Source organism: Lupinus angustifolius, unplaced genomic scaffold, assembly GCF_001865875.1.
Source record: "Lupinus angustifolius cultivar Tanjil unplaced genomic scaffold, LupAngTanjil_v1.0 Scaffold_271_15, whole genome shotgun sequence".
NCBI lineage: Eukaryota > Viridiplantae > Streptophyta > Magnoliopsida > Fabales > Fabaceae > Lupinus > Lupinus angustifolius.
In genome coordinates, this window is record NW_017727486.1 from 1 (window position 1) to 18,676 (window position 18,676).

Here is an 18,676-nt window from a genome sequence, read left to right on the forward strand (position 1 = left end):
AACTAGCCTAAAAACTACCTAAAATGAGAGAAAAATATAGAGGAAAGAAGAGGAATAAACTAGGAAGAATTTAGAATGTATGTACAATATTTGCAAATGAGAATTTCATGCTTTTATATAGGCCAAGGTGTTGGGCGCTTAATTGCTTCTTTGCACCGGTCAGCAGCTGACCAAACCCTTCAGCATGGGTTTGGTCACTTGGTCAAGTAGCTTGGTCACCTCCTTAAGCTTGACTCACCAAGGCTAGTTGTGAGCTATGGGACCAACTATGGTGAGCTACTCCTGAAAAGCATATGGTGGGCTACTTGAAGTGAGGTCATGCATGACTTCATGGTTTCTTGATGGCTAAGTTAATTCTTGGNGAGCACACATGTGACACCGCTAAGTTGCCTGCTTGAGCAGCTTTGACCGTGCTGACTGAGACGCGGCTTGGTGCTTGCTGACCTGGTCAAGTGTCTGGTTCACCACTGAGCACACATGTGGCACCGCTGAGCTGCCTGCTTGAGCAGCTTGGGCGTGTGCCAGGCTTGTTTCTGACCTTGTCAGGCTTTGTCTGGTGCTAGGCTGAGCGGTCAAGCAGGTCCGCTAAGCTGCCTGTTTGAGCAACTTCGTTTGTGTCAGGTTGGTTTGACTGAGCCAGGTTGAGTCTGACCATGTCAGGCTGGTGTCCAGGTCAGCTCAGCGTAGCTTGGTCCACGCTAAGCTGCCTGCTTGAGCACCTTGAGTTTGACTTCTTTTTCTTCTTGGACCATGAGTCTTTATTCTCTTTTCATTTTCTTTCTCAATCCTACAAAACACATTAAAGAGAAATACAAACACAAATATACAAGATTGTGATATTTTATCCAAAAAGTATTGTTTTTAAGTTGGTTTTTCTCAATTATGCTTAAGATAAGTGCCATAAAAGTGTATGAAATTTAGGTATGTTTAGTACTTATTAGATCATCAAATATGGGATCAGTCCTTGAAATAAGATCCCTAAATTAATTTGGATGAGGTTCTTGGATCAAAGCGAGTAATGGAGGAAAGCATTGCACACACTACAACAAGAATGGCGATACAACTGAGACTTGTTATTGGCTTCATGTTAGGACCAACACTACAGATGAGAAGATTCCGAAAGAAGAGCAACAAATAAATAACAAAAAGGGGTTGACCAAGATAAAACCATTTGTGGACTTAGTCAGAAACAATATCATGGTCTGATAAGTATGCTTCAGTAGAACAATCCTATGGGAAGTACATCTTATCATCAAGATCACAAGGTTGGAAATGTAAGCAATTATCTCTCTGCTGCTTCAATACAACATGAAGAAGAAAATTCAGGTACTCCTAATACTAATTTTCATAATGCATATTGGATATTGGATAATGGAGCAACTGATCATATATGCTCCACTTTGTCCTTATTTTCAGAACATTACAAAATTAAACCAATAAGGGTTAAACTGCCCAATTAAACCAAGTTGTAGCGAGGGTTTCTGGCATTATACATATATTACAGAACTTAGTTCTGCATTATGTGCTTAATTTGACATCTTTCTCATATAATCTATTATATATTCCTAAGTTGGCTATAAGCACCTCATACATCATATCTTTTAATGAATCATGCTGTAAAATTCAGGACAAGAATACTTTGAGGATGATTGGTACAACTAGGATCTTCAAGGGGCTATATGTACTAAACGCTGCTATTTTTCATCATAAAGCCAATTCATCCTACACTCAAGAACCTAATATTAGTGATAGTGAACTTTGGCGCTTTAGGCTAGCACATGCTTCTGAAAAATGTATGAATGCCTTAGGTTTCTTTCATTACTTTTAATAAAAATCATATATGTGATGTATGCTATGAGGCAAAACAAAAGAAACTTACCTTTCCAATAAGTAAAAATAGATCTTTACATAACTTTAAGATTGTGCATGCTGATATTTGGGGACCCTTTGTTGTAACCTCAATACATGGACATAAATACTTTAATAAAAATTGTTGATGATTGTACAAGATTCACGTGGATATTTCTATTGAAAAATAAGGAAGAGGCATCACAGGTATTATAAAAAAAATTGTCACTTTAATTGAAAATCATTTCTCCAAAAGAATCAAAACTATACATAAGTCATAGGGCTTCCTTAGAAGCTTCACCAGCTGCCATGTACTCTACTTCAGTTGTGGACATAACAACAACAGACTGAATTGATGATCTCCACATAATTGATCCACCTACAAGGGTGAAGACAAACCATGTTGTAGACCTTCTATCATTCAAGTCTCCTGCATAGTCTGAATCAACATAACCAACAACTGAAGGCTTATTGTATTGGCTGCCAAACATGATACCGAGACTTATAGGCCCCTACAAATATCTGAAAATCCATTTGACTTCTTCCTAATGTTGTTTCCTTGGTTTTGACATATACTTGCATACTTGACTAACTGCGTTTGACAAGTCCGGTCTAGTACAAATCATAGCATACATCAAGAAACCCAATGTACTAGCATATAGAACCTTTAACATTACTACTTCTCTTTATTTGTCTTTGAACACTAATCTAAGGAAAGCTTGAAGTGATTTGCCAATGGAGTGCTCACTAATTTAGCATTGATCATATCAAATATCTCTAATATCTTTACAACATAGCTTTGTTGGGAGAGCCATAGTTTTCTAGCTCTCATATCCCTATGAATCTCCACCCCAAGAATCTTTCTAGCAGCCCCTAAATCTTCCATGTCAAACTCCATACCTAGCATGACTTTCAACTCATTTATATGACTCAAATGATTAGCAGCAATCAACATAAAGTAGTAGAAAAATAAAAGAACCATCATCAAGGTTTCTTACATAAACACAACAATCATACCCATAGTGCTTGTAACCAAGCTTCAACATATAAGTGTCACCACTTTTATGGAAATTTGATCCAATAACTTAAACCCCTTCACACTTTTGGTATACCCAATGAAGATAACCTCTTTAACTTGGGATGAAGTTTAGATCGTTCATCACTTGGTAACATACATAAGTAGGACAACCAAATATGTGTAAAATATTATATTTATTGGGCTACCTGCCCATACTTCTTCTACATCTTTACCATCCAATGAAGCATGTGGTGATCTATTGATGAAATAACATGCCATACTAAGTGCCTCTATCCAAAATACATTGGAAAGTCTAGCATCCAGTCTTATACATCTGACCCTCTATGTGAGAGTTTTATTCATCTTCTCTACAACACCATTCTGCTAAGGAGTCTTCTTCACTGAAAAGTGCCTTTGAATGTCATGTTCCTCACAGAATTTCTAAAAGTGTGAGTCTTTGTACTCCATACCATTTTGTGACCTCATGAATTTAATTTTTTTACCAGTATGGTTCTCTACCTCTACCTTCCAAACCTTGAACTTGGCAAAGACTTCTGACTTATGCTTCAGAAAATATACCCAGACCTTGCAAGAAAAGTTATCAACAAAGGTAACAAAATATCTAGAACCTCCTAGGGATGGTTCTTGAGTGGGTCCTCATACATCAGTATGGATATAGTCTAGAATGACCCAAGTCATGTGTTGGTCAGCCTTGAAACTAACTCGTATATGTTTCCAAGCACACAATACTTACACAAATCTAGCTTGCATTTGCTGACTTCCTTCAACAGTCTTTTTTTGCATAGTTTTGTCATGCCACGCACACTAATATGACCCAAATGCATGTACCATAATTTTGTAGCATCATGGCCTGAATCTACTGAAATTTCTTCAGCAACCCCACCTACAACTATTCTCCTAACAGCTTGTAAGTATTCCCAACAGTCCTCTAACCCTTCATCACAATCAGAGCACCTTTGTATACTCGAACAATAGCATTGTCCTCATCAGCTCTATAGCTAAATCCTTTGGCCTGTAATGTCCCCAAAGAAATCAAATTCTTCTTCAAATTTGGTATTTGACTAACCTCACATAACATCTTCACTACATCATCATCCATCATAATTCTAATATCTCTCATACCATTAATTTCACATGTTTTATTATTTTCGGATACATTAAACCATAATTGCATGCCCTATATGTGATGAACCATTCTATGTTTTCTGTCATGTGGTGGGAATAATCAATATCAAGTATCCACTCATCTACACTATGACTTGATTATACATATAGTATATCAACTTCACTGTTGTAATCAGAGTCATCTTTTTATGCAATATTTGCATATGTATATACTCCATCTTTCCCGCCAGTTTGCTAGGACTCCATTAATTGGGACAATCCTTTCTGTAATGCCTAGTTTGTTAGCACTTAAAGCACTTTATTGGTGTTATGCCCCTAAAATTTGGTCTTTTCCATATGGTAGGACCTCCTCTGCCTTGTCTCCTCTCATGCTCTTGGCTCCCTTTCACATACAGATCATCACCATGAGACCCTTCCCCTACGTTTTGTCTTCTTTGAGTGTGTAACAGAAGTGCAGATGAGATCTCAACCAGTTTGATTGAGTCTTTCTCGTATGTCAATATTGTCACTAAGTATTCATAGGATTTTGGCAAAGAACACAATAATATTATTGCTTTGTCCTCATCATCAACCTTCCCATCAAGTTTTTGCAAGTCATTGATTAATTGATTATAATTGTTGAGATCTTGATGCAAATCAGTACCCTCATGCATCTCCAGGTCATAGATTCTCTATTTCAAATACAACTTATTTGTTAGAGACTTGGGCATGAACTACTTCTCTAATGTCTCCCATACCTCTATTGGTGATGTCAAATCCATAACATGATACACCATCTCATCTGATAAACAGAGTCGTATGGTTCTAGAAGCCTTATCCTTCAACTCTTTCCAATCTAGTTGATCCATACCATCAGGTTTATTCTCACGCATCACCTTTCATAGACGTTGTTGAGCCAACACATCCTTAACTCTCCTTTGCCACAATCCTAAATTACCAATTTCATCAAACTTCCCCACCTTGAATTGACACTTGGGTTAAGAGTCATCTATCAATTGGTTCTGATACTAATTATTAGTGCAGTGGAAGCAATCGTTGTGCAACATTAGCCACAAGCAATCAAATAAAGAACATAGAATAAATAGAATGGATGAAACAAGAGAATTTGGTAACAGAGTTCGGCCAATTGTGCATACGTCCCGAGAGCACTGAGTGACTACGAAAATATTATTAAAGAATAATGATTGTAAACCTTATCACACCCATGGACCCAAGTGTCCATGGGGTGTTTCTATTTGGTGCTTCTATCTGGTGTTTATATCTGATGCTTATATCGTGTGCACATAATAACAAGGGACATGAGTTCAATATATAAAATTGATACTCTACTCGATTTTAATATTAGGCAATGTGTGACTAACATAATAACATATTTCAAGCATCCCAACACATATAACTTAGTGTATTAACTAATATCTTAACATATGTCTAATTGTATTAACAAAAATATTAAAATATATCTTACTTTATTAACTAAATTATTAACACATATATCTTGGTTTATTAACTAAATTATTAACATATAACTTAGTGTATTAATGACCTTATCTACTTCCAAAATTTAGTTATCAATCCATCCTTTTTATGAAATAAAGTGGCCAATGCATGTGCGGTCAATGTTGGAATCAATAACAACAACTACAATTAGTCTATGGAGTAGATAGCTGTTTAGTTTATTAACTTACTTGTATCACTAAAAGATTAACATATACCTTAGGGTATTACTAAAATAGTAACATATTGCATAGTGTATTAACTAAATTATTAACATATAGCTTAGTATATAAACTAAAAGATTAACATATAGTTTAGTGTATTAACTAAAATATTAACACATATATTAGTTTATTATCTAAATTATTAACACATATCTTAATTTATTAACTAAATTATTAAGATATAGGTTAATGAATTAATGTCTTATATACTACCAAAATTAGTGATCTATACTTTTTATGAAACAAATGAACAATGCATGTTTGGTCAATACTGAAATCAATAACAACAACTACAATTAATCCATAGTGTAGATACTACATTAACTTACTTAATTTAGTCTATTACTAAAATATTAACATATAGCTTTGTGTATTACTAAAATATTAACATATAGCATAGGGTATTACTATATATTAACTTATACCTTAGTGAATTACTAAAATATTAATATATAGCTTAGCTTAATACTAAATCTTAACATATAGCTCATTCTGTTACTAAAATATTAACATATAACTTAGTGTATTACTAAAATATTAATATATAGCTTAGGGTGTGACTAAATATTAACATATAGCATAGTGTATTAACTAAATTATTACATTATAGTTTAGTGTATTAACTAAAATATCAACATATATCTTAGTTTATAAAGTAAATTATTATATGCATTAGTTTGTTATCTAAATTATTAACATACATCTTAGTTTACTAATTAAATTATTAACCCATAGGTTAATGTATTAATGTCTTATGTACATCCAAATTTAATGACCAATTTTTTATGAAACAAAATGACCAATACATATTTGGTCAATGTTGGAATCAATAACAACAACTACAATTAATCTAATGGGTAGATAACCAATGCATGTTTTGTGCATTAACTTACTTAATTTAGTGTATTACTAAAATATTAACATATAGCATAATGTATTAACTAAAATATTAATATATAGCTTTTTGTATTAACTAAAACATTAATATATATCTTAGATTATTAAATAAAATATTAACATATATATTACTTCATTAATTAAATTATTAACATATAAGGTAGTTTATTATCTAAATTATTAACATATATCTTACTTTATTAACTAAATTATTAACATATTGGTTAGTGTATTAATGTGTTATATACATCCAAAATTTAGTAACTAATGTATGCTTTTTGTGAAATAAAGTGGCCAATGCATGTTGGTCAATGTTAGTATCAATAACAACAGCTGCAATTAATCTATGGGGTAGATAACCAATAAATATTTAGTGTATTAACTTACTTAATTTATTGTGTTACTAAAGTATTAACATATAGTTTCGTGTATTACTAAAATATTAACATACACCTTAGTGTATTACTAAAACAGTAACATATGGCTTAGTGTATCACTAGAATATTAACATATAGCATAGTGTATTAACTAAATTATTAACATATAGTTTAGTATATTAACTTCATTATTAACATATAGCTTAGTGTAATAACTAAAATATTAACATATATCTTAGTTTATTAACTAAATTATAAACATATACCTTAAATTATTATCTAAATTATTAATATATATCTTAGTTTATTAGCTAAATTATTAACATGTTAGTATTAATTTCTTATATACATCCAATTATTAACATACAGCTTAGTGTACCTTAGAAAATAAAATATAGCTTAGTCTATTAACTAATTAAATTATTAACATACAGCTTAGTGTATTTAGTGTATTAACATATTGCTTAGAGTATAAAATAAGTGTACCATTGCATGTGACTAAGGAAAATTAAATAATTAAACCAATGCATATCTTTTATACACAAAATGAGAGACCAATGCATATCTTACTTACACAAATGCAAAGTCAAACATTAAATGACCAATGCATGTAGAGAAGCAGTGAGAATCTGATTGTCATACTCAATTTTCTTATTTTTTTATTTTTTTGGTGTTAATGTTTGTGATTGGTTGAAAAATGTATTTAAATTAAAATTTTATTAATTAAATATTTTTCTGACCAATCAATAGTAGTGACATATGAAGTGATATATTTTCTGTAACAGAAGATGTCCATCATTTTTGAAGGGATAGTTTTGTAAAACATATTAAACAATGAGACAAATTTGTACTTTGACTGTAAAAATACAATCCTATTGCCTCTTTTATATTATTTATAAAACTAGTACTATTTTAACAAAATCGGCTACAGCATGGTCGATTCCTTTTTTCTCTTGGACCTACCTAAATCAGCAGTTTGGGTGAAGTTTTATTGTTTTTACCTTTCTCCATAAAAATCGGCTCCCTAGTAGAAGTTTTACTTTTTTTTGTATACCCTCTTTCATAAATCGGCTCCCTGGTAGGAGTTTTATTTATTACAATTTGTATGCCTACATCACTCCAAAATCGTCTACTATGAAGGAGCTTTAAATTTATTTTTGTCCTAATCTCTTTCCTACATCGTCCACTATGGTGGAGTTTTTTTTATTTTCTCTCTTCCCTAAATCGGTAATTGGAGTAGTTTTTTGTGTTACTTTTTTGTTTATGTATCATTTTTTATCAAACCCTAACCGCACACCCCATAGTGGAGAGAAAAAATAAAAAAATCTATCATAGAGGATGATTTAGGAGAGAAATTAGGGCAAAAATAAATGTAAAACTCCTTCATAGTATATGATTTTGGAGTAATGTAGACAAAAAAATTATAACAAATAAAACTTCTACGACAGAGCCGATTTAAGAAAGGTGTATACAAAAAAGTAAAACTCTTACCAGGGAGCCGATTTTCATGGAGAAAAGTAAAAAAATAAAACTCCACCCAAGCTGTCAATTTAAATGGGTCCAAGAAAGAAAAAAGGAATCGGCCATGCTGTAGCCAATTTTATAAAAGTTACACTAAATTTGTAAATAATACAAAAGATACACCAAAATTGGAATTTAATAGTCAAATACACTATTGAAGTAAATTTGGCTAAACAATGGATTCTCTTTCTCCCTGAAGAAACAATTGAGCTCACAAGTTGGCTATTTTAGCTTCACCAAATAAATATTCCCCCCCTCAGAATCAGCTTGTCTACAAATCCAAAGGAATATGACATAACAAATATTAAAATTGTTTATTTTAAACTACGTTTATTTTGAGAAAAAGCTGAAACAGAGATGCCCTATATTTCAGAGCACTAAAACAAATAAAATAATTTCTATGCCCACACGTAAGGACTTAGATTTAAAAGACATTTATAAAAGGGTCGTGTAATCTGTCATTTTACAATATTGTTTATTGAATTTAATAAGAATAAGTTAATACTAAAAAACTGAGATCAACATTTTTTTTAAAATGCTAAACATATTATTTCTTAGTACTGAATCTCATTCTTTTTAATCCTAGTTTTTTTTGAAACGTTTTTTTTTGTCATAGTAGAATAAGTATACTTTCCTCTTAGCAGAGACTGGTTCGAGTATTGTACCCATTGAAAATCTTGGTTGAAAAAGCTAGTCCACTATAGTATGTGTTTATGATTCGAATATGTCTTTGAAGAGGTTACACGTGGCTTATCCAAAATATAATAATCGTGCAAATATTTGTATTTTTATTTTGAATTCTAAATTAACAATCTTCATTATCCTATTCTAGATATTACCGTTTTATTTTTTACAGTACTAGTATGCCAGTGTAATTCTAGAACTTATCTTCTACCATTTTCCTAATTTTTTAACTATTAAATTAATAATCTCCATATACATATATGTATAAATCAATTTTATTGTTACAAAAGTAACTCTAAAACAATTCAGTCTATATTCACGTAAATTGAAAATGTGAGACAACTTAAGTTTAATTTTAAAAATTACTTAACTCAATATTTATATATTAGAGTGTCAATAGGTACATCATATCTATTGAACCACATTTTTATTTTATTCAATTTTTAAATAATTTATTTTATATAATTAGAATTTTTTTGTATTTGATGTATTTTATAATATAATTTTTTGTTGAATATTTCTTAAATTATAATTTTTTATTTTATTAGATTGTCTAATAGAAGGTAATAAAGGTAGTTTCAATTTGCAACTATGATTATATAGTTTTTTTAAATTAAAAATGATAAAAACAAAATAAGAAAGTATAAATTATATTATAGTGATAATCACATCATAATGTGACTTTATATATAGAGGTGTGATATATATTAATAATTTTGAAATACGTGTGCACTGTATAAGATGCTTAATAATAATTGTTTAGGAATTTTTATTTATTTTTGGTACAATAAAAATTTAACATAAAGGGGTAGAGCTGTCCCTTTTTTATGTTATTGAAATATGAAAGGATGGTATTTTATATTTATTTATTTAAGGTGCATTAATTTACCAAGGAGAAAGAGTGGAAGTTACATTGATTTGACTAAAATGCAATATAATAGAATGGTAGTATGATTGTGATATTTAATCATGATACAATTTACTTATTCCAAGAATTTTAGCCATCAATTTTAGAGAAATTTAATGTTTTAGATTTATTTATTAATTTAAACATTTGAATCTCTGTATAATTGATAACTAATGTATGTAGTAAGTTTAAAAAAATAAGTGACCCTCACGTTTATATAATTTATACAAAACCACTATATTATGTATCACTTATTTTGATTACATTTTTCGAAGATTATTAATAATTAAATAAGAATGTTAAATCATATAATGATAGTATGTATATACCTCATATATTGTCAATATATATTTTTTTCCTCTTATATTCACTATAAAATTAAGAGAATAAATTTATGCACCGACAATGTTTCAGTTTTATACTTTTAAAATAAGGTAATTTAAATGAAGGTGAATAATATGGTGAAATCGTTTAATAATAAATTACCAATAAATATAACAGTCTCGATAGAATTTAAATCCTCACAAACTTAACTACCTTGATCTATCTTTATTACCCGTATCAACTCTTATGAGCTACCTCCTTACCTTACTCAAAAGTTAATATTCCAATTTAGCAACATGTTACATGTCAAAGAAAAAACCTAGGACAAAAAATTACAAAGAAACTGCAAAATTGGACCACCCAAGCGGTGGAGTAGTGTTTGGTAGCACAAATCCATTATATTCTCTTCAGAAACCTCATATTTGATGTGATAGTTATAAATAGCATAACATTCGAGTAGGTTCAACAGATGAATTAATTCTTATACCAATGTGATATAAGAATTATTTTAAGAGCGTAAAATTTATGTACTGTTAGTGTAAGATTTATACATAGATGCTACATTATCAATTATTTATTAAGATTATTTTTTTGAAAAGTCAACGATGATTAAATATTAACAATAAATGATATAGTAACAATGTATAAAACTCATACATTATCAGTAAGTTGGATAGAACATGTTAATTGAATCAACCTTAGTGCTTCATTTGATTGGAGGGAAGAAAGTAAAAAGATAGAAATATGATAAAAAGAACTTGAATTTGCGTTGTTTAGTTGTATAGAAAAAGAAGAGAAATGAGTGATTTTACTCTTTCACTCTTCCTCCCTCCCTCATTTTCTCTTCACATAAGAGAAGAACAAATTTTGGTGGGTCTCACTTCCTCTTTTACTCTCTCCTCAACCAAATGAGAGAAAGAAGACTTTCTTCTCATCTTCTCTCCTCTCCTTCTCTTTCTCTCCTCTTTCTCTCCAACCAAATGAAGGCTACATAAAATTGGATTGAAGATAAGAAAATTCCATATTTTTAAAAATAACACATTGAAGAGTCAACCTTAGTCTAATAGTTATTTCTAACATGTTAATTGAATCATTTCAATAATAAAATTATTGGTTTAATAATAGTATAACTTTATCTATTGATGAAATTGGTTCATACATAAATACAATTTTAAATTATTAACAATAAAATTGAAATTAACACACTAAATTATTAACATTCATACATTGTAATCTTATGTTGAGGTGCCAACCTTGTTTGTGGACAAGGTGGTGGGTAGGAAGTGTTGCAACTAACAATAGTGAAGCATGCATCTTATTTTTCATAAATTATCTTATGAAGATCAAGAATAATAAATTATCATCTTCTCTTTCAGTTTGTATGTTTTAAATTTATGGGCATGGATGATTATTAGACAATAAGATATTTGCATAATTGTATAAGATTAGCAACAGACAAGTATTTTTAAATTGATAGCATTTATTAAACATTTCGTCATATTTTTATCATTATCTTAGCTCGATATTATTGTGATTTCATCACTCTTATACCATTTAATTTGTTAATTTTAATTTCATTGTTAGTAATTTAAAATTGAATATATGAAGCCGGTCAATTTCATTAATAGTTAAAGTTTTAATGAGTAATTACGAAGAAAAAATAGTTTACGATGTCTAATTGCAAAATACATAAAGTTCTGGGTTTTGTGAATTTTTCTCTAAATATAGTTATATATTTTATTTAGTGAACTACCAGTTAAAATAACGCATCACTATATGAGTGTGTACTTTTTTGTACTATCAAATATATTTCTTCACCTTTTTGGATAATGAACAAATCTTTTTCGAGATTCATGATTATCTCTTCCAACAAATATTACTCACATGAATCGAACCCTCAACTTTAAAAATCTAATAAGACCTTACGGTACTAGAATGTTGATATACTCTTACCCATATAACAATGCATTATAATAGTTGATCTACCAAAAAAGAGAAACCTAATATTTGTCAGCTACAGAGCTTTTTTTATATAATCTGGTAATTTAAAATATCTAATATTTTATAAATCAATAATTAATTAGTTGTACGTTGATATTTTAACCATTGACATGAAGATAATCATTATATAATTTGATTACTATCTTATATGTAAGATTAATGACCCATGTTAAAAAAACTGTAAAAAAGTAGTGTGTATTATGCAACTTGAAACTCGAAAGTCGAAACCTCGTAGAAGGAATCTACATCACTCTGCATTTCTTTCTCTCTTTTTTCTCTTTCTCTTCCTTCCATATATACTCACTCTCACTGTTCCCTATATCCAAAAACTGTAACCTTTTTCTCTTAAATCTCTTCATCTTCACTCTACCAACTTGGATCTTCACAAATCATCATCTGCATTCAACCATTTCTTCAACTATGGAGGATGCTTAGGCCTAAGGGTTCCTGCTTCTGCTTTTTCAGGTACTGTGGCTTTGATCTTGTTTCCCATAGCATGGTTTCACTTGGGTTAGGTAGTTTTTATTTATTTATAATAAAAAAAAGCTTTTTTTTTGTGTTGGGGTTTTTCAGATTTAAATATTGGTGTTATTATCTTTAAGAAAAGTAAATGTGAAGTTGACTGATCCCTAAGGTTGGTTGGTGCTGTTCAGAATTTATTGTTATTCCAAGGTTTCTATTTTGGTTTCTTTTGACTTTCTATTTTTGGTTTTACTACTTGTCTCACCAAGGTTAACCCTCACACCTACGGCTAAAGAACTAATTCCTTTCAGATGTGTGACTATTGTTCTCAACAAGTGTGGGAATGAGTATCTGATCTTTTGGTCTATCTGGGGATGTATTGGGCCTTACACCACTTGATCAAAGCTTTGTTGGTTCTACTTCTTGTTTGTATTTGAAAATAAATAGGCAGTGGGGTTTGTTTTTTAATTTCTTCATTCCTTTATGTTATTTTCTGTGTATAACTTTTAAGTAGCTATGGTTTTATGGCATTTCACTACTGTTTTTTTAATATACTTTAACTATAAAATGGATATATGTTAGGCCTGTTGATAAACAGAAATACCTTTATTTAATTGATTTATTTATTGGAATAAAACTCAATTTGGTCCTAAGAAGACTTGGAACATTTGGTGCTTGAAAGATTAACGGCATTTAATTGGTCCTTAAGTTATGATTTTTGGTCTTCTTATAAGATTAAGTTGGTCCCAGTAAATGGTAACTTATGGACTATTTTTATGTCGAAAAAGTTCCTCAAATTGATGTAGCGATGATTCAGTCACCAAATTGATGTTTTGGAAGATTTTATATTTTCTTAGTTTATGTTTTGTTATTTGGTTTAGACCTTTAGTTTAATCTATCCTAATTAAAATGTAATTGAGGTTCAGTTGTCTGTGTTTCTTGCAGATTTTGATGCTTGAATTCTGTGTTTTATGAAGTATTTATCTTTTCCATGATGGGGAAAGGAAGAAGTCCTGGGAAATGGTTCAAGAACTTTCTATTGGGGAAGAAATCATCATCGAAGTCCAAATCATCGAAGAAGGATGATATTTTCGTAAGCATTTGTACTTTTGTTATATTCTATATCATGTATTGTCTATGTTATAAAAGAAAGTATGGAAGGAACAAAATCTCATTGTTGTTGTTATAGGTTGTAAGTTCTTAAACTTTTGAAATTTGCAAGTTGTAATTTTTGTTTCAATATTTGTGTAAAGAAACCTTCGAATAACAAGGATGTGGTGCAGTCTTCTGATGTGAACGTGTCTGATTCAACTGTGGATTCTTTGGTGATATCCTCACCAATTCCCGGAGCTACTGCTACTAAAGTAGTGCTTTCAGAAAAGGAAGTAATTACTAGGTCATCAGATGTCAAGGATATTATTTCAGCTGGGGATGAAGAGGCGCATGCACAAGCCGTTGCTAATTTTCAATCTCAGGTGGATCTTGAGAAACTCAGGCTTACAGAAGCAGCTATAGCAGTTCAGGCTGCTTGTCGGGGCTATCAGGTAACCACTCCCTTATATTATACAATCCTGTTATGCTAGTCGATATATTTCAATTATAATCATTTGAAGGCATCACAAGCATCTGTACCTGAACGAGTTAGAAATGTTTGCAGGTATCAATGCAACGAGTTATTTCAGTTTGAAAGTATTTTGTATCTGATTTGTAGGCATAGCCTTGTCTGTCATTTTATTAATGCATTCTTTTTTGAAATTCTCCAATGATATATTTGATTAGAAATTAATGTACCCATTGCTTCTCAATTTATAAGAAATCAAATGCAAGTTACCTAAGCATTTATTCATCATTTGCAAATTTATTTATTATATGTTTAAGGAATTAATGAATGCTTTTAAATAATTCCTGTTAACTTCATTGAAGGCTCGTCTGACATTCCAAACACACAAAGGTATCATGCAACTGCAAGCTCTTATTCGTGGCCACTTGGTTAGAAGACAAGCTGTTTCTGCTTTATACTGTGTGAAGGGAATAGTTAAATTTCAAGCATTGGCTCGTGGTTACAATGTTAGGCATTCTGATATTGGGCTTGCAGTCCTGAAAATTCGTAAGGTAAAAGTTCTTGATCCAATTCAATCAATGCAATGATTTCCTGCTTATTCTCCCTTTCTTTCTTGATGGAAATGTTGGAGGCTTCTCATTTAATCCATATCATAACTCATATGGTGTTTCCTATCATACCATGGTATGTTATAGTGATTTATAGAATACATTCCACGACATAGGTGAAAAGGTGAAATTCAAAATTGTATATAAACTTTCACTAGTTTATGTGTATGCATAACCTATCATAAACATACTAATGCCAAGATCTTGAACTTAATGTTTTCACAAAGATAAGTAAGAGGATTATGTTCTTATGTACTTGATTGGAGAAGAAGCCTTCCTTGAGAAGAATAGGACATGAATGTTGTTGGTTTCTCCCTCTTGACTCATTACTTAATAGTTCTTTATTGATGGAGAAAATGCACTTGTTGGGCAGAGGGAGGACCAATCCTTAATTTATAGGGCATGACAAGATGCTTTTATCAGACACCTTCCTTCGTACAACATGACTTTACAAATAGTTAAGCCATTCCATATAACCTTTTATGCAAGATGACTTTCCAATTAGTTGTGTCATAAGTCATTTCACATAATATCTTTTTGATTTCATTTAATTATTCAATTAGAAATAATATCATGATAAAGGATGTTTATTCCATAAATTACTCTATGATTTAACTATATTTGTAACTAATAAAACAATATATGAGACACAATTCTTACATTGCATTCCTTCACTAACTGCTTTAATTTTTTTGTTAGGACACTAAATATTCAAATTCTATTGGAGTGGTCACAACAACACAGGCAGATAAGCTGTCTAATAGTGTCTTTTCTCGCAAGGTAGGAACTGGTATTTTAATGCCTTGTAGACAGATTAAATAGATTCTTTTAGATACTTCAAATATCTGAAACAAAACTTGTTTCTAATAATTATAAATAATTCATACTATTATCACCTAATATAGTAATATTTACTGTCTATGGAAGGTTTCTTACCCTGATTTGTTATGATCTTTGTGCACTTCACTTGCTCCTAATATGAAGCCATGTTGTATGTTGCCGGTATGAGTACTTATTGCCTTCAATGAGAAAAGAAGTTGCTCAACTTTTGGGCCACCTAATTCTGTCATGTTATATGTTTTATGATATTAGAAGGATTTAGATATCAATGGTTTATCAGTGGATATGAATTATGATTGAGCATTATGACATCATTTGATCCAATGTAGCCGACCCACTTAGTCGGAATAAGGGTTGGTTGTTGTTGTTGCTGCTATATGTGCTCTGAGATTATGTCTACAACTTGTTTTAGCTGTATTTCTAGGTTCATGACCTTGTTTTACCCCACATTTTATATTCACTGTATGCTTCAATTCAATTTTGTTCATCTTTTAATACCCAAGGAATTCCCAAATTCACTGTCTTTTCTATGAATCATGGAGAACGACATCTATGTGCACCGATTGTTTGGGTGACAGGCTATGTTTGGTCACTGAACTAGTGAACCTTGTATTGTGAGTGTTGATTGTAAGATGGTAACTGTCACATTGTCCCGAATTGGCACACCCTTTTATTGATTCGATTTATAAATATGAATGGTATAATAAAGGTTGCGAACAAATGGTGTATTTTCTTTTATTTCTCCATTTTAGTTTTTATTCTTTTGAAGCTTAATTTGTTGCATATTATAATTTTGGTTTTTGTTAAAAACTTATGACATTCAGTAATCCATTTCAGCTTTTGGCTTCATCATCCCCAGCAGTTCCTCTATCCTTCAGATTTGATGCTGTTGGTCCTAACCTGGCTAATGAGTGGCTTTTCCGCTGGACAAGGTCACGCTTTTGGGCACCTCTTCCAGAATTGAAGAAGAAAGTTGACTCTCTACCTGATGACAAAAATGGCAGTTACCGAACAGTTGAACAAGGACGGGTTAAAAGAAATACCCAGAAATCTCCTTCTGTAAAAGCTGACGATGGATCAGGTTCTGGTTCTAGCAAATATACACAGCGTCCCAAAAAGGATTCAAACTGTCCATTGCTTTCAGCTCAGGAACATCCACAAAAGGAAAACGAGAAGAGTAGTTCTGTTAAAACTCGAGTGCAGACTGTTTCAGATAGATCTGAGGTTGTTAATGAGAAAAGAAAACACCGCACTAGGAAAAATTCAGATCATACTGTCACCAATGTTTCAAAGCTGTGCTCAAGTGCCTCCTCAGAGAAAAGGAAAGATTTGGCAGTGTCAAAATCAACAGAGTCTGATTCTGAGAAAATTCTTGGACAACAAGTGGAAGACAAGCATGACAATGAGCCACAGAATGATCCTATTGCTGTCTTGAAGGGTAGTATGATTAAAGGTACTGATGAAGAAACAAGAAAAAATTCAGATCATACTGTCTCTGAGGTTTCAAATCTGGACCAAAGTGCTTCTTCAGAGAAAATGAAAGATTTTGCTGTGTCAAAGTCAAAAGAGTCTGATCCTGAGAAAATTCTTCGAGGACAAGTGGAAGACAAGCATGATAATGAGCTAGTTAATAATTCTATTGCTTCGGTGGAGACTAGTGTGATGAATAGTAGAGATGAAGGAACTAAGGTGGGAGAGGACCTGAATGGCAGTGACAATTGTATCAGTAACAATTACAAGAGACGAGCTTCACTGCCTGCTAATTTTAATGGTCAAGATAATGAGTTACATAACACTCCAAGACTGCCCAGTTATATGGCTCCTACTGAATCTGCAAAAGCTAGGCTAAGAGGACAAGGCTCTCCAAGGCTGGCTTCTGATTTCGTAGACAAGAACGGTACAACCAGACGACATTCACTTTCATCTTCAATGAATGGAAAGCCGGATTCATTTTCCCCGATAGCAGAAAGACTGGTGACTATGAGTGGCAGAGGAGTAATACGGACTGATAGATCTCTATCATCTTCAAGGGATGGGAATGGGACTGGTAAGCATTTAAGATTTTGCCCCCTTTTCATTTTACTTTCTCATTTTTGATTGTTTAAAGCTCTAGTTCGTTATATCTTCCCCTCTTTTCATTTGATCTTGAATTTTTTATAGATATATATTTGTAATATACATGACATGCATAGAACCAGATATCCTTGTACTAAAATGCATGTTTAATATATATTCTCATAACGAGGATTTTGCCTGAGAAAATTTTGCCTTTGTCATGTAGGTGCTTTTGTAGTATCTTTATGATGTGGACTCTTTGTAATACTAGTTTACTCTAGTTCTTATTGAAGCTTTACTGTTTCCATTCATCACTTTGTTCTTTGGATATTATTTATTGCAGATAAGTTGATGCAACCTCAGTGGAGAAGGTGATTTTACATGGTCTTTCAGAACAAAGATACTTGAAGTTGATAAAAAGTAATAGAGTAAAAAAATATGCTTTACATAAGAGCCTTTCTGTACTCATTATTATTAGTGGTCAGAGATACAGAAAAGGGATAATATTTGTGATCAGATTATTTAACTTTGGTGGGTATATATCAAATTTCTAGCATGTGATGTTGTTCAAGCAATTATTTTGATGTCATATTTTGAAAATTAAAAAGCTTTCATGATCAAATTTATAGTTAGTTATGTTATATACAACTATCTAGTATTTCTGTGATGGATATGGTATTATTATATGGAATTAAGATCAAGCTTATGG

The 18,676-nt window shown here is 31.4% G+C and overlaps 1 protein-coding gene across 2 annotated transcripts; it reads left to right on the plus strand.

The window, feature by feature from the left end:
• The first annotated feature begins 12,658 nt into the window (after positions 1 to 12,658).
• LOC109340864 (protein IQ-DOMAIN 31-like) lies at positions 12,659 to 18,444 on the plus strand. Of its 2 annotated transcripts, none has more exons than XM_019578627.1 (8): positions 12,659 to 12,906; positions 13,849 to 13,996; positions 14,157 to 14,447; positions 14,827 to 15,015; positions 15,772 to 15,852; positions 16,750 to 17,336; positions 17,370 to 17,959; positions 18,311 to 18,444. In XM_019578627.1, exons 2-8 carry the CDS (start codon positions 13,895 to 13,897, stop codon positions 18,340 to 18,342), a joined length of 1,872 nt encoding a protein of 623 aa, XP_019434172.1. In that variant the 5' UTR covers positions 12,659 to 12,906; positions 13,849 to 13,894; the 3' UTR covers positions 18,343 to 18,444. The 2 variants fall into 2 exon arrangements, with proteins under 2 accessions (XP_019434172.1, XP_019434171.1); XM_019578626.1 differs by having other exon boundaries at positions 12,659 to 12,824; positions 12,872 to 12,906; positions 16,750 to 17,959.
• The last annotated feature ends 232 nt before the right edge of the window (positions 18,445 to 18,676 follow it).